This window comes from Rhipicephalus microplus, chromosome X, assembly GCF_043290135.1.
Source record: "Rhipicephalus microplus isolate Deutch F79 chromosome X, USDA_Rmic, whole genome shotgun sequence".
Taxonomy (NCBI): Eukaryota; Metazoa; Arthropoda; class Arachnida; order Ixodida; family Ixodidae; genus Rhipicephalus; species Rhipicephalus microplus.
The window spans coordinates 65516764-65533780 of record NC_134710.1 but is presented as its reverse complement, the minus strand read 5'-3'; the positions used below and the strand labels follow the sequence as shown (position 1 = coordinate 65533780).

Genomic DNA, 17017 nt, shown 5'->3' with positions numbered 1-17017 from the left:
GAAAGTCAACTTCGTTGTATTATTAACGCATAACTTACGAGAAAAAAAATATCAAACTTCACCAACACGGAGGCAGCAACTTCGTCACCTGTCATTTTCGAAAATTGCAGATGCTATAAAAAGACATATACTTTTGTTTCAAGGAAGATATTTTTTACCTGAAATGTATGTCTAATGAAGAATGAATTCATACGGTTTCAAGTTTGCAGACCTTAAGAAGATAGCTTTTAAAAATGTCTAATTTTGCGACAGTTTAAAATAGGTTACGTATTCCCCTCCTTTTTTTTTTTCTCCGAAAGTAATGCAAGCAGCGTTTTCAAACTTGACACGTTTTAAGGATATAGTGTGTTCATTAGGTACATAATTTATTGCTGCCTTAGGGCAAATGTAAATTTTTATATATTGACTCAAAGTTCTCATATTGGCAAAAGTGGACTCCCCTGAAATTTGAATAATAAAGAAACCCCATCTTCGATTTTTCTTAAAATCTTGTAAATAAACAACCGAAGACCATCATACAGTAATATAGAAAAACATGTTGCATTATTTTGTTTTTAGCGACAATATTCGTGGTACAAATCAGAGCTTTTCGAGAATGCGCTGATAAGTTGAGAAATCTAGAAATCGGAACGGAAATGCGGCAATAAGCTTCAAACGCGAGTAAACGTGACCGCATTTGGTGAAGAAAGGCTGTTTTAGCACTGTGACAAATACGTACCCATGAAGGTGCATTTATGCTCCTGATAACACAGCTCTAATGGAGGAAATCTTCGACACTATAACTCAGTTGCAAAACATCTGTCTATATTTGCAGATAAACTCAAACATGAAAATGTTCCAACGCAAGTGTTGGGCATCGCTAGAAAAAGCATATGCTCTTGAAGTACCCTCACTGGTATTTTGGTAGTGACTGCGTGAAACAAGAGATGCACTCAAAATAGCTGCATCTTTTGCAGATCACATTTAGCAGTACGTGACGCTAACAAAACATGACCACGATCAGTGCCCTCAGATGTGCTTAGCCAAACATGCCAAGAACGTATGCCTGAAACACGTGGCAACAATTTCCACTGGCTCTTCTTAAACTGGCGGAATGTTTCTAGCTCGTCTGCATTTGCGCACAGCAGCTTGACATTGAGCTTCGTGCTCATTTGCGCCACCATTTGGGATGCTGACATAATCACAGTTGAGCTTGCCGCACTGAGGTTGTAGAGCATAGCCTGATGCGTTAGTAGGCCACCAACACCGTCACAAGAGTTCTTGCCATGTCCTGTGGCCGAAAAAATCCACTTTGTTGATATATGATCTTTCTGACATAACTCGAACAACTGGTACATGTTTTTGAAGTGACTGCATGCACTATCAGAAACATAAGTAACATACGTGTCAGGCTTAAGTTGTTGCTTCATATAGTTGTGGATTATTTTTAGAGCAAAACAGGCATGTGCAGCATCATGGCATGTGTCATCACTGATGACGGCAAAACTTTGAATTGATTGCTTCCTTGTGACGACACACGTGAATATAGACACCTGTCTTTTGTGCCAGTGATACGACTGTATCTCATTCGGTAAAATGGCTGTCCAATTTTCGGCGAAATCAAAGTTAAAATGCAAGATTCTTTTTCTTGGTTCTCTTTCGCCTGGCGTATCGCTGATTCTTGAATGTATCTTATGTAATCATGGGTAATCCACTTCACGAACCATAGACTTAGCTCTCGCAGAAAAGCACTTGCCTGGGCTGTTTTTTTTACTAAATCGCCATTTTCCCATACTGCATAGGCTACCTCCATATCTTCAGGGATTCCTGAACCTGTGGTTGTCAGAGCGTCCTTCTTAGCACAATAGTCACAATGGCCTAAAAAGCAATCACTTGTAGGGGAGCTGCAAAGACATAGTTCTTCCAAGAAGTCCGCTGTGTAGGCACCATCGGTGACGTCTTGTAGAGCAGAAACACACTCCGTGGCATTAGCACAGTATGTACAAAGGCACACTTCTTGGTGTGGTGCAAGAAGAACCCACTTCGGCCTCAGTGAATAAAACTTTGAGAGCCCAACAGACGTGTTCGGACTAGCTTCTCTAAAGAGACGGTAAGCCTCTCACACCGAACGGGTCATAAACCTTTTCGAAACAAGCTCCTTTTTTCCGTCAATGATAACAGATACTACATCTTTTTTGTTGGAACTCTGCTGAAAGCAGCTATACTCATCTTTGGAGTAGGAAGCCATAGCTGCCTGGACGTCCATTGGGTTCAGCCGTGTCTTTTTACCGCATTTGGTGCTAACCATATCCCGTGTTTTACGCGCCAGTGTCGGGATCTGTATATCATGTAAGCTGACAAGTTTGGTATAAACACTTGGAGTTTTCGGCGCTCTATATCGCTCGACAACAGTGTCAACAAACGCATGCGCTCTTAATAGGAAGAACACGCTTCATAGGCTTGCTTGAAGTTCTTGAACCACTGGCCACACTGCATTTTAGATCTGATGGTTGAAAGTGGCGGTTATAAACGTTACGGTGGCATTTCACAATTACTGTAGAATTGCTGGTAAGTTGTCTTGGCTCTGCATGAACTTTGCTATTTTGCGCATGCAGCTTCTCCAGTCACATATGTGACAATGCTTCAGGCGTGTTTACGCACCACTCTTGATTTGCTGCCTTTTTCTTCTTCCGGCAAAAACTCATCAGCTATTCAGCTGAGAAGCCATTAGACGAAGACAGCGTATCTCTGAGGCGTCTGAAGCAGTTCTGGCAGACGTGGTCGTTGTTATGTGCATGACGGGCAGCTTTTGGCAAAAGCTTCTGGAGGGAAAACAGGCCGATGTCTTCGACCTTGCGGAAGTTGCTTTGATAAGGTATTTTCTATTTATGCAACATGAAGTAATCTGAACAAAAAACTCTATCCCGGCTGAAGTGATCAGCCATCGCCACGCTCCTTGAGGCTCAAATTACTGGCAATGCAACTATGCGTGAAACCAGCCGCACGAACGTGATCTATCTGTCTCCTGTTCCGATGTCTCTCACCTTTAATGAGAGCAGACGTAAAACAGCGTGCGCAAGTATCTGCAGTGCGAATGCAAAACTGAAGTATAGTACGTCAAAATGAATTTCACAATGTTTTTGTCGATAAAATTATGGGAGACGTAACCTTTGTCCCTACTTTGAACCATATAAACTAAAGCATTGCCTCCGAGATGCGGCGCACAGCAATTCATCTGTAGAGCAGACGACGGATAACAACTTGCCCTAAAGCGTGTTCTTCAGTCTAATGCGGTAGTCTTCGAGCCTTAAATGATAAAAATTTGTTATGAATTGTTTATGAACTCATTTAACGTTCAATTCTCTTGCCCAACGTGTTGCAAACACATGGCCGTCATAGCAGCTCCATCATGTGTCAGTAATGGAGAGGCACCACATATTAGAATTCTCAGTACTCTACGTATAAGAGTGAATTCATATACTGTAGAATATCGTGTTCAAAATAGTTACTCCTATCTGCTAAAACAGCCTTTCTTTACCAAATGCGGTCACGTTTACTCGCGTTTGAAGCTTATTGCCGCTTTTCCGCTCCGATTTATAGATTTCTCAACTTATCAGCGCATTCTCGAAAAGCTCTGATTTGTACCATGAATATTGTCGCTAAAAACAAAATAATGCAACATGTTTTTCTATATTACTGTATGATGGCCTTCGGTTGTCTATTTACGAGATTTTAAGAAAAATCGAAGATGGGGTTTTTTTATTATTCAAATTTCAGTGGAGTACACTTTTGCCAATATGAGAACTTTGAGGCAATATATAAAAATTTACATTTGTCCTACGGCAGCAATAATTTATGTACCTAATGAACACACTATATCCTTAAAGCGTGTCAAGTTTGAAAACGCTGCTTGCATTACTTTCGGAGAAAAATAATGGGGAATACGTTACTTATTTTAAACTGTCGCAAAATTAGACATTTTTAAAAGCTATTTTCTTAAGGTCTACAAACTTGAAACAGTATGAATTCATTCTTCGTTAGACATGCATTTCAGGTAAAAAGATATCTTCCTTGAAACAAAAATATTTGTCTTTTTATAGCATCTGCAATTTCCGAAAATGACAGGTGACGAAATTGGTGCCTCCGTGTTGGTGAAGTTTGATATTTTTTTTCTCGTAAGTTATGCCATTATTCATAAAACGAAGTTGACTTTCGGGCTACCTGGTGAGAGGTGCACGAAATATAAAATACTCAATGAAATCTAAAATATCAACTTTTGGACCCGTGTCGATCTCTCGTGGAATCACCCAGCTGCAAATGTGCAATCCTCGGAAAATGTCATTTCTTGGGCGAAGAGCAGTTCATCTGCAGCTGGAGGATACGATAGGGAACTTTGTGTGGGAAGTTCATGCGTGCTCGCTGCCAGTGACCGTGGATACCATTCGCAAGAGAGCTGTGGAACTCGCTAAAAAAGCTTGGCTCACGAGAGAATAGTTTCGTGCACCGAACTCTTGGGTGCGTCGATTCATGAGACGCAAAGGGTTTTCTTTCCGGTGGCGCACATCCATCTGTCATAAGTTTCCAGACGAGTTCGAGGACAAGCTTATAAACTGTCAGGGCTTTGTGAACCAGCTTCGGCAGCAGAACAATTACATGATGGGGCAGATTGACAATGCCGATGAGATCCCCATGTGATTTGACATGCCTTCATCGACCATGATCATGCAGCGTGGTGCCAAGGATATGTTTTCCACTGGCAACGAGCACTCGCGCTTCACCGTCATGCTGGCATGCATGGCAGATGGTAGAAAGCTTCCGCCCTTCATCATTTTGAAACGTAAGACAATGCCGAAGGAAGTGTTCTCGCCCGGTGTTGTCGTTCGCGTCAACAAAAAGGCATACATGGATGAGGCCATGATGCTCGAACGGATACGAGTAGTCTGGAACAGTCAGCCAGGTGCACTGCTGCATCTTTGCAGCATGCTGGTGTTAGATGCGTTTTGTGGTCACGCTGTGAAGCGCGCACTGGGCGATGAAAAAATGGACCTCGCCGTGATACCAGGTGGCATGACGTCCACCCTCCAACCGATCGACGTTGTGCTAAACAAGCCGTTCAAGGACCGAGTGCGACTGGAGTACCAAAAGTGGATGTCCGGCGACAACCCAAAGACACCAACGGGCCGCCTACAGAGGCCTCCGCTTGCGACTGTTTGTGGCTGGATGCTTTCAGCCTGGCGTTCCTTGCCAGATTCCATGGTGAAAAATGCTTTTCAGAAATGTTCCATCAGCAACTCGCTGTATGGCATGGAAGACAACGCACTGTGGGAGGCGGCCAGCGACAAACTCTCGTCTTCAGAAGACAGTGGTGCTTCGTCTGACGAATAGAAACAGTTTCGATGGTGGTTGAGGGGAGCTCCGACGATCGGGGTGCGGTGCGTTCAATTCTAAAATAATTGTTGTTCAGCAATTTTGGGTTGTTTTCCTTTTTTTTTTTTCCGGTAACATGAACTTGGAGGGTCGACTTATATTCCCACTTGACCTATAGTCCAGTTTATACGGTACTTGTGAAAAAGAAAATACGGCCGTTGTTTGCTTGAGCCACGTTTGTACTTTGCTATGTACAGTTAAACCTCGTTATAGTGAGACGGGCTATAACGAAATAATGGATATAACAAGCAAATCATAATTCCCCTTGAAAGTCCCCATACAAACCAATGAATTCAAAACCTCATTTTTAACGAGGCAAAATTTGCCTGTTATGGGATATAACGAACAAATTTTGTTAGGAAGTAAAATTTTGAGCGGATGTCACGACAGTGCACAACGCGAATTTTAGACGGCGCACAACACGAGAACTGTATTTAGCAGTTCAAAGCAGTTCAAAACTCCCGTCACGCGCCCACCAGCAACGCGCGCAAAGCAGACGGCACGCACTGTTTCCGGAGGAGAGGTCACTGCACCTGCGCCGCTTGGCTACCACCGACAGCGGAGCACTCCGCAGCTTCGCGAAAGTCTCGCCCTTTTCTTTTGTGTCTTCTTTTTATTCTCCCTCTCCCCTTTCTCATGGCGCTGAGGCGCGCTTCCTAATCTTACATACTCCCTTCCCCTTGAGTAACCGGTTTCTAGAGGGCAGCGCAAAAGAGCGCCCCTTCTGCCTCTTCCTCTTCACAGTCACTTTCTCTGCAAGTGTTGTCGCTCGCCGACGTGAGCCGCGTTGCTTTTGTGTGCCTGTTTCTTCTCTTTTTCGACCGCTTCCGCCTTATCTTTTATCGTGCTGCGCTCGTGATTCCAGCAACATGAATGCGCCAGGCGGGAAGCGAAAGCGCATAACGCTAGATCATAAGGCGGCTATGATAAGAGCCGTCAAATCGGGGACCAAGAAAGGCAACGTGGCAAGAGACTTTGACCTATCGAAGAGCACACTGTCAACCATCTTGAGCAAGCAGGAGTGCATCATCGACGCTGTTGCACGTGGCGTGAAAGGAAGCGCGAAGAGGATGAGGGCACCTGCCTTTGAAGCAGTCAAAAGGGCCGTTTTTAAGTGGTTCTTGGACACGCGGGCCATGAATCTGCCGGTGAGTGGCGCCTTGCTGCAAAGAAAAGCGAAAGACATTGCCTGCATCATGGGCTATGACAACTTCGTAGCAAGTTCGGGTTGGCTCCAACGCTTCAAGAAGCGCCACGACATTGTCGGGAGAGCGGTCTGCGGCGAATCGCAATCTGACGACGAAGCAGAGGCTACCTAGTAGGCGAAAGAAAACATCGTGCGGCTGCTAGAAAAATACAGCGCGGAGGATATTTTGAACGCGGACGAAACCGCTCTTTCTCAATATGTTGTCGCACAAGACGTTAGCCCTCAAAGGCGAGCCGTGCCATGGCGGGAAACAAAGTAAGCTGCGGATCACTGAGCTACTTTGTGCAAACATGACCGGCTCTGAGAAGCTGCCAATTTTTGTAATTGGCAAAAGTGCATCCCCTCGCTGCCTTAAGGGGAAGAGGCAGCTCCCAGTCAAGTACAGAGCCAATCGCAAAGCCTGGATGACCAGGGAGATTTTTTCAAAATGGCTTTGCGAATGGGACGAGAAGCTGGCAAAGGCGAACCGCAAGGTGTGCCTTGTTTTAGATAACTGCACCGCCCACCATACCGCTGCCGTGCTTCAAAACATCGAGCTGCTGTTCCTTCCTGCCAACTGCACAGCAAAAATACAGCCGCTTGACCAAGGCGTGATTATGTCGCTGAAGGCAGGTTACCGCAAGCGTGTGATAGACAAGCTTCTGCTCAACATGAGGATGAAGCGAGACACCGATGTTGACTTGTACGCTGCGCTCGAAATGCTTCAGGCGGCGTGGATGAGTGTGACGGCGACCACGATCGCAAACTGCTTTCAACACGCCTCATTTGCACAAAAACGGGCGGGGTATGCACAAAAACGACCTTAAAACAGCCACTGCAGAGAACGAGGACGCTGAAGACACAGATACTCGAAGCAGTCGCCGCCTCCGAAACCTGCCACCTGAGCTGGGACCGCTACCGGACCCCACGCGACCACGAAAGGACGCTTCCACAGCCACCATGAGTACCCCGCACCTCCACCAGATGTCACGTAAGAGTGAGGGTAGCCCGAAGACAGGAGACCGGGAGGCTAGTAGAAATAGAAGGAGATCCGCTTATTTGGCAGACTTGCGCCCACTAAAGAAAAACAGACACATCGGCTTAGCGGGTGGCGAACAGCGTGTTCGACGGCCGTCGGGGAACAGAATGTCCCACTGGATCGCAAGGCGCGTTCACCATCCGAGATACAGTCACCGTAGCGTCTGGCGCTATCTCGTTATCAACGAATGGTCGACGTGCGGGCCATGATCTTCGCAGATGAATCGCGGTGCATCCTGGACCACGATAAGGCCGTGTGCCGGCGGTATCGGCATGCGCAACACTATCTGCAATACGCCTCGCGGCAAAATTTTGGGAACTGCCTTTCAACTCTACTGCCGTTTTTTACCCTCCGTATTCTGTTTTTTGTGCATGAATCAAACTCACTGTCACCTGAATTAAAGCCCTTGGCAATTAAACATGATGGCACTTGGATTAAATTCCCTGGCACACAGCCTAATTGAGTTGGTGCTTGGATTAAATATGTTGGTGCTTCGATTAAATGTTTGGCACATGAATTAAATAGCTTGACGCTCAGATTATTTCAATGGTGTGCGGATTATTTAAGCTGGCATTTTAATGAAAGTGAGCGGGAAAACCTGTAGTTTTACAAATAAAAGCAGTGTTACTTGTGAACTTATCAATTTTCAATAAAATTTGTTGGAAGTCATCTAATACTTACGCATTGCTTGGTGCTAAAGAAAAATGCGGATAAGCAGATACCTGCCAAGTTCAAGGATTTTGAATCCAGGAGATTCCCGCAATAGAGAGGGGGGGGAGAGAGAGAGGGTGCGCCGACTTATTTGTCCCCTTTTTTTGCCCCAAAATAAAGAAAAAAACATTTCGTGATAAACGGGGGGGGGGGGGGGGTGGAGTCAAAACAAACAACCCCGCAAGCGTAAACATCGGCATTGCAGTCTTATAAAGGCTTGGAGTGGCCAAACACACGAGGATCAGGTTTTCCAACTAAATGGTGAATTTTAAAAGGGGAAGCGCAAATACTGCTGAAATCCCGCGTTATAAAACAACTAGCAAAATCATTTCTGTCAGAAGAACTAGCGTATGTCTTCATGGGACGGCAGCTTGCTGCCACGAAAGCACAAGTCAAAGCTTTGCTACGTTACTAGATTCTTCAGACAGGAACGCCAGAACACTTCTAGCCTTCTTTAAGTTGCCTTTAATCTACCACTGTGTTATTCTCGTGCCCTTGGACCTCGTAAATCGCTATCGCATCACTGCCACAGCAGTTTTGTGCGCGGTGGCTGTGGCAAACGGTAGTTCCGTTTTCAATCCGCGTGCGCTGGCTGCGCACGTTACCTTAAAACTAAGTCGTTCTTGCTATCTATGATCGCATCTGCCGCAGTTTTGTCCGCACTGTTTGCAAAAGCGGCGTCCCTTTGACTGGTCGAGTGTTGGACACGAGCACACTTTCAGAGTTCTGTCATTTATGACGTCGCCATACATGATCGTGTCAAGAGCGACCGCGGTTTCGTTCACAACGGTTGTGGCAAATGACAACCACACACATAGAAGACAGTGCATGCACTGACCACGCGCGTAGTGCTTCCAAAGCAATGAGTATGCTGCTGTCGGGTTTCGCTCAACGTTTTCGATACTATTGTTCACATCCCCTGCCACGATGAGGAAAAGTGTTCGAGCATACGGATTTTTACCCAATGGTCACAGTGAAATTTGGCTGAAGAATTTTGAGAATTCCTATCTGCCGGTTTCAAGCCACTGCAATGGTTCAGCCAGATCACACACAGAAATTTTGATTTCCAGGCGATTTTCATGACAACTGTACAAGCCTAAGAAATGGTAGAAATTCGGGAGTATCCCGGATAATCTGCGAGATTTGACAGGTATGTAAGTATGACATTTGCTTAGCTATGAAAGGTCCTCTAACCAAGTTCTCAGCTCATCAAGAGAGGTAAATAACACTCACCTCGCAAATGTCTGCCACAATGACCAAGTTTCCATCCGCTGTACCCATGCCACGTGGCTGGGAGTCCATTTTGACACACAGGTTTCTGGCAAAAAACAAAAAAACCCATGAATGTTGGCGCAATAATGGTGTTGAAAAGTGACTACACTACACTGCAACACTAGAGAACAACGACTTGCAGGCTTAACAATGCAAAATAAAAAAAGCTCTTGAAATCACAAAGTACTAAATTTTGCTCTGCAGCTGTATCACTAAGCAGGTTTAGTCATTTTATGAAGCCTGTTGGCTGGTAAAATAAAGATGCACGGAATAATCAACATTACTTACGAGTACTGATTTGACATCAAGTTTATGGACCGCACAGTGTCATCTAGGCCACAAGTGTAGATGGAGTCCGTGCCAGTGCACATGTCCTGTACTTGGTTGCTATGGCAGTTCCCAGACACTCTATCCTGGTCTCCCGATGCAGCATCCCAGAAGCATGTGCCATTATCAAGGAATACAACTAGGCCTGTTGGTGACTCCCACAAGATTCCCAAAAGACAAGCTGTCCACTAAGCATATACTATGCACAAGGATACTGATGCAACCATCGTGACTCCCAGTGTATATTGTTTCTCTGTTTGGACTCACAGCAAGTGCCGTGATGGACTTGTGATGGCCCTGCAAAATAAAGTAACTTGAATAGGTCAACTTCCCTGTAAACAATACACGCATATCAATTTTAATCGTCTTAGTGCTAAGGAGTGAGCGGATTGCATATATTTCACTGCATTCCTTCAGTACTCTGAACAACATAGTCCAGAGTATCACCCACCCCGCCTCTTTACATTCATGATTACATACCTTAACCATGCAGACATCTTAAGCAAGAAAATGCTGAAGGTAGCTTTTCGAGTAATATGGTAATAAAAGGAAGAAAAAACAACTGTTCACTCTTATGAAAACAACTCTTGTGTACACTAGTTACCCCAGAAGCGGTTGAAACAACTGTCCACACTATGCTCTTGTGAGAAATTTAAACAGTAAGGCCGTTTTCAGCTTTGCAGACACTACGAAAGTCTGATGTCAAGCAGAAGTTCAGGAGATGGAGGCTTCAAGGAAAGAGAAATCCTCCAAAACGTGTGTTACTCGTCCCACTGTTTCAACAAAGAGTGTGGCCAACTTTTCGATATGCCTTGAAGAAGACAAGACTGCTTGTCAAAATGTTGGCTTCAGTGACACTCAGTGTTCAGAGACTTTTTTAATCCCTTCTCACGCGTCTATGAAACAGAAGTGGCAGCTGGTGCCCACGGCATATTGTCTAAAACAGACACATAGTTTTTGTGTAGGCTCAACGGTAATAACAACCAGGGTAACCTGCCACAGGTAGCATGTTTCAGAGGATAGTAACTTTAATTGTACTTCAACAGAGCAATTTATTCTTTCCCTCACCTTGACCACTCTTCGTGGCTTCTCAGGGTTGTTGACATCGAGGTAATTGATGAATCCTGATAAAGACACTGAAAGCAGGTAGTCGCCTTGCCAAAGGCAGCTCACTTGCTGGTCCATGACGTCCGCACCCATGACAAACTCCCTACATTAGAAAAATAACGATTAAGAAACATGGGACCACAGTTTGCAGCAAACTAAGCTTTTATTCTACTCATCCTTCAAGCCTGTAAGCAACAAGCGTAGGAGACAATAAAAAATGACATTATTGCAAAAATACAGTCAATAGCTTGCTACGCAGAAAATATAAGGAGCCAAATTACAAAAATATTCTCCATGAAGTACCTTCATGAGGGGTGCGTGAGTGGCGATTTTTAGATGGAATCAAATAGCAGAAATTGCTTATTTGATACTACTGAAAGCTGTCTATGAAATCAATATAAAATGATGCACCTAAGCTAATATTTACAGCTTGAGCATTTAAAGCACACAGTAGTAAGAACAAATAACCAGCTTCTTGATATTCAAAGGATTTTTCAGAAAGTACAAATCATCTATGTATAACTGATTAAGTGCAATTCCATGAGTTACACACAGTTAAAGTAAATTCTCGTGATTTATGAAAATACACAATGCCCACGGGAATGAAATTTAACAGACGTTTGCACCTATGCAGCAGTCACTTTCATGCAGTAGATATTTTGAAATATCCACAAAGTACTTACAATATACTTTTTTATATACAAATAGAAACTTTCAATTTCTTATTTGGAATTTCACACACTAATAACAAACAAACAATCGGCAGTGAATATCGAAACACTGTTTTTACAAAAACCACCTTTCATTCAATATACTATCTTAGAGCAGTAGAACAACATTAAAATTCATGCTATAACTGACCCTCAATATAATAAACATAATATTAAGTTGCCAGATATGATAACCTAAATCTAAACTTGGTTGCCTGTGCTTCTTTCTAACGACTTATAATGCTATATTAAAAACAGGAAATGTGGGATCTACGTCTCAGTATCAGCTAGAAAAAAGCAAATGTGTTCTATTTATTACCTAGTGGCTCTAAAAGTGATCTGGTAAAGAAAACATCAAATGCAGTTGCAGACTTTTTTCAGGAACCTAATTTTTCTGATCTGCACAATTATTTGACTTGCCCTGTGGCAGCTCGTTCAACCTATAGGAACATGTAATATGAAAAAAACCTATAGGAACATGTAATATGAATTTAAACTATGGGCACTAGTGCCACTAAGCTTTACATGCATGGCGTGCATGCACAATGTTGAACACATGGCGGCTTTGACTCCACATGTTTATGAATGAATACTGTACACCATGAAGGTCTTTTTGTGTCAGACGCCAATTCATTGTAAAGATTCACCTGTACATAGCACTAATTTCATTGCACAATTAAACAGGTGGTTACAAACAGGAAAGGCCAGTAGACCCTCATGCTATACCAGATGAATTGCATGAGACAGCATGGCAAATTCTTATCATCAGATGACTAACGACATTTTCATACCTTCTGCCCCACAGAAAACTTAAGACTTGATGATGTACTGCTGCTGTTTACCAGTCTACTATGTCGCTTGTCATACGAAACACACCAGCAAAGTGGCTGACAAAAGCAAATTTTGTATATGTTAGCACTATTGCACATGAACATATAATAAAGTCACCATAGACTCAAAGATCCTACACTTTAAACTCCAAGTTGATATATAATTCATAAGCAAAATAATGAGTAAAAAACATTAATAAGAATGGAAAGATCTCTAGGGGCCAGTAAAGAGTTTTTATGAATTCTGATCACCTGTCAGTAGATGGCCCTGCTGACAGACACCATAGTAGAAGCAGACAAGATGAACGTAGACTAACAACTCAGTTGCTAGCTTGCTTTCTCCCGTCTACTTCTAATGTGGTTCACTGCATAACGAAACTCCACAGCTACTTTTCTACAGTTATGTCACTCTTGGTCTACCACACCAGGCACTCCCTGCAGTATATACGGTACAATAAAACCTCGGTCACACGCATCTCGTATAAAAAGTATTCATATCATCCAAAATTCATATCACCAGAAAACATGGAAACTTCAGTATATGACAAATGAAAGTTTGCATTCCTTTTAATTTATTGTTTCTCAGTGCTGCAGCAACATCTTGAATAGCTTGAATGATTGCAAAACAAGTTTCTAGACATCTGTGATCATATTTTCAGTTTTAAATAGACAGTGGGTGCACGGAATCTGATGCGTTACGACCCTTGACTGTTAGTAGCCCCTTTGTAGTCTTAGGATGCTTTTTCACGACACCAGAGTTATGCAGTGAAAGTGACCTAATGAGCACTTTGCACATAATGGAAGACAGCCATCAAAATTTTAGAACCACTTTTCTCGGTTACTTCTTATCGCGGGAGGTTTACTCGGGAGATTCGCTCATCATTCGAAAGTCTTCCATGCAAATCTGATAGTTGGCCTATGTGTGCATCCCCCCCCATTGCACACCTTCCCGTTGAGAGGCCAAGACCTCCTTCGCCAAGACCTTTTTTCGGTCCTTGTCTTTCATGGTATATCTCATTGCGAGAACATGGCTTTTATTGATGTGGCAGATATGTGTAAACACAATAAGCATCACTGCCTCGTGCACAGGAATGACAAGATTTGCATGCACAGTTTGCCGTGTATACCGCGGCAGTGCGGGCGTACCGGTACGAACCTGCATGGCAGCGCACATTTGTATCCAACGTCGCAGAATAATGAACGGTTCGGAACAACCTTACAGTACATTGCAGGCCAATATGCAATGGCCGGGACTACAAAAAAATTCGTGTCACCCCAAAATTTGTACAAGTCAAGTTCGTATCACCGAGGTTCCACTGCACTTTCTTATATTGCAGGAAGTAAAACTTTGATAGATGCAATGCTATCACATTAAAACCTTGTGAGTGGATGCATATCATACACTGCTAACTGGACTAACTCGTTCACATCTTTCACCCATCTAACCTCGATACAAACCTAGGTGAAAAACCCTTGGGCAATCTGCAATTGATATGTGGGGTTTAACGTCCCAAAACTACCACATGATTATGAGAGACGCCGTAGTGGAGGGCTCCTGAAGTTTCAACCACCTGGGGTTCTTAACGTGCACCTAAATCTAAGCACACGGGTCTACAGCATCAAAAATGCAGCCGCCGAAGCCAGGATTCGATCCCGCGACCTGCGGCTCAGTAGCCGAGTACCTTAGCCTCTAGACCACCGCAGCAGAAATAGGCAATCTGTGTAATCCCATGAAATAAAGAATTGAAAAATACTGTGGCACACTGTTGAGACAACAAAAACAACATTTGGCACTAAAAGTTTATTTGTAAAATTAACACAAAAGCTAAAATAAAGAATGTTTAATTAGAATAAAACCAACATGTCCTTACGATGTAATTGACAGAAGTGGTAAGTTGGGCAGTTTTGTAAAGCAATTCGCTGTTTCACCAAAAGCAGAAAGGTGCAACAAAAGTATGAAAAAGACAGATACTTACTTTTTTTTCTGTTTTACATTATCTTTTTTTTTTTTGCACTACTCAAAAACTGTGATCCACTATAGCAAACAACAAAGAAACACATACGTTACAACTGATAACGTGCTCGCATCCCAGATCTTGCAGGTCTTGTCTCCAGATGCAGTAAGAATCTTGGTGTTGTCGGGACTCCAAGAGACCTGAAAATATTTAAACTGTTAGAGCAAACAAATGTACTGTGCCTTGAATACCCATTACTTCATAGATGAAGCACTAATGCTTACAGCATAAATACCACCACTATGTGCTGGAGAACCAAATTCACCGACTTTTTCATATGTGCTGGCATTGTACAGGAACATCTGAAAAAATAAACAAGCATGTCAGCCCACAGCAGTACAAAAAATGATGTTTGAAAGAATTATGAGGGCACTACACTTCGACACAGATAAACTAGGCTTACCTTTCCATCAAAGCCTCCACTTGCAAACAGTTCCCCATTAGGCGAGAACCGAACAGACTGGACAAAGCGAGCATGGTCCTGAGGGTGAAAAATGCCTGCTCAGTTACTTGTAAAGCAGAACAATACTGTTTCTAAAGCATGCAATAAGATCATTATCACACAAAATTTACGAAATCTGGCGATCTACACTAGCCACATTAATGTGAAAGAAACAAAAACAAATAGGCATCATTTCATCAATGAACTTTTATATTAGTCCATGCTAGTGTTGACTACATATTAGCAAACTAACCAGTACAATAATATGATTTTGACTAAGGCCATTTCAATGCAGTTGAAAGCAGCTAGAACACCATTTTGGAGCAGCATCACTTTTGATGTTGATATCTGGAGTTTAACATTCGAAGACCACAATATGATTATGAGGGGTGCCATAGTGAAGGGCTTCAGAAATTTCGACAATCTGGTGTTCTATAAAGGGAACGACAACGGCCCAGAACATGAAATGAGATGACTGCACGGATGCAAAAATTGTCCCTCAGAGTGACTTAAACCAACTGTGTCTTTCTCAGGAGAAGTGCATTTATATTTTTAATTTTTTATTAAACATAAAAAAAATGGACTGTGGCATTTCTGGTGGCAAAAACATGAACTATCTGATGTGCCCTGTCACGTCACTGTACGTTAAAGTGCGAGGTCAACAATTTCCTAGTTGGTACTAAAATATTGTTTGTTTCTTTACAACAAGATATTATTATATAAAATAGTATTGTACAAGGTGTCCTACAAGCAGGAGTTTGACTCAGTGAACGAGCGATTTATATTCAGCGTAAGGGCTAACTACATGCAAGCCAGCGATCACAGAGCATATTCCTCTTTCTCCACTTGAGCTCGGTGTCTACTGTCCTCGTTGCAGTAAATATAAGCTGGCATAAGTACAATGCATTAAAGTGGTGCTGCCTTCGCGTGACGTAATGATTCCATGCTCGTCAGTACGTCTTGAGAGGCTTCAGCCTTCTGTATAAGGCGCATGCTCGTAGGGGTTCAAATCCTGTTCTCGAATGCGAGCTAGGATTCGAATTTCCAGGTTGCTAAGATTTTGGAGCGACATAGCTTTACTTTGTCTCCGAAATGACGCGCTGCTACGTACATATCCACAGTTCCGTTTTCGATTACTTGGCTTGGCTCGTGTATCGAGAGAGCAGCGACGATAGGATATGCCATCCACGACACAGGCAAAACAACCTTGGGCGCAGGCGCACGCAACACGGTACATACACAGGGAAGCTGTATGAAGCCACATCGTCTCATTGTAACGGCGCATTTTAAAAAATATTTGTAAAGCTCAGAGTAAACGTGGTTAAACAGAGTTGCAGAAACTCTTGCGAAAGAACATCGACATCATGCACAAGTCGCCAGAAAGGCTACCGGCATCGCCATCAATTCTCAGCATTGCTGGATTGAAAGGCACATCTGTGTTCAGTGCCTTTCAAATCGAAAAATACAGCTTACAAAATAACTACGCGCTTTTCGGATTAACTACGGCAGCTACAAACACTACGAAGGGTAAGCTTACTGTCACGCTAGAAAAAACTGGGTAAAAAAATCAGTTGTCGGTCCCTTTAACCTGCACTGACATCTCATAGTACACCATGTTTGCTCAGCAAAACTCCAAAATACATTGCAGCACATCAAATTGCTGACAAAGTCTGCTTATTGTGTGCCATCAAAACTTAAGCACCATGAATAAAATTTTTTGAAAGTAAACTAGCACGGTACTACAATTTGTTTAAAACAAACAAAACAGCCCAATTTACATACACAAACTGTGCTGAGTGTAATTAGTACAATTACAAAGGAAAAACAGTCAATGTACAAAAGTTGCACATGCATCAATTATTAAACCCAGTCCACAACAGAAACTTTTGTAGAACCTAATAACAGAGGTGTGTGAATATTTGAGTGTCGATTTGAAATTGAATACCTAGTTCAATAATTCAATTTGACTTTA

General features: G+C 42.9%; 1 protein-coding gene across 1 annotated transcript in view; it reads right to left on the bottom strand.

Moving 5' to 3' along the window:
- The window catches only part of flr (actin-interacting protein 1 flr), a 58033-nt gene that overhangs the window by 32144 nt on the left and 8872 nt on the right, over positions 1–17017 (bottom strand). Inside the window, exons 6-12 of the mRNA XM_037426936.2 lie at positions 15007–15084; positions 14828–14905; positions 14652–14743; positions 11010–11151; positions 10157–10238; positions 9903–10056; positions 9576–9660 (exon numbers count right to left, since the gene is read on the bottom strand). Of these exons, the coding sequence (XP_037282833.2) occupies positions 9576–9660; positions 9903–10056; positions 10157–10238; positions 11010–11151; positions 14652–14743; positions 14828–14905; positions 15007–15084 (711 nt within the window). The remainder of the gene's footprint in view (positions 1–9575; positions 9661–9902; positions 10057–10156; positions 10239–11009; positions 11152–14651; positions 14744–14827; positions 14906–15006; positions 15085–17017) is intronic.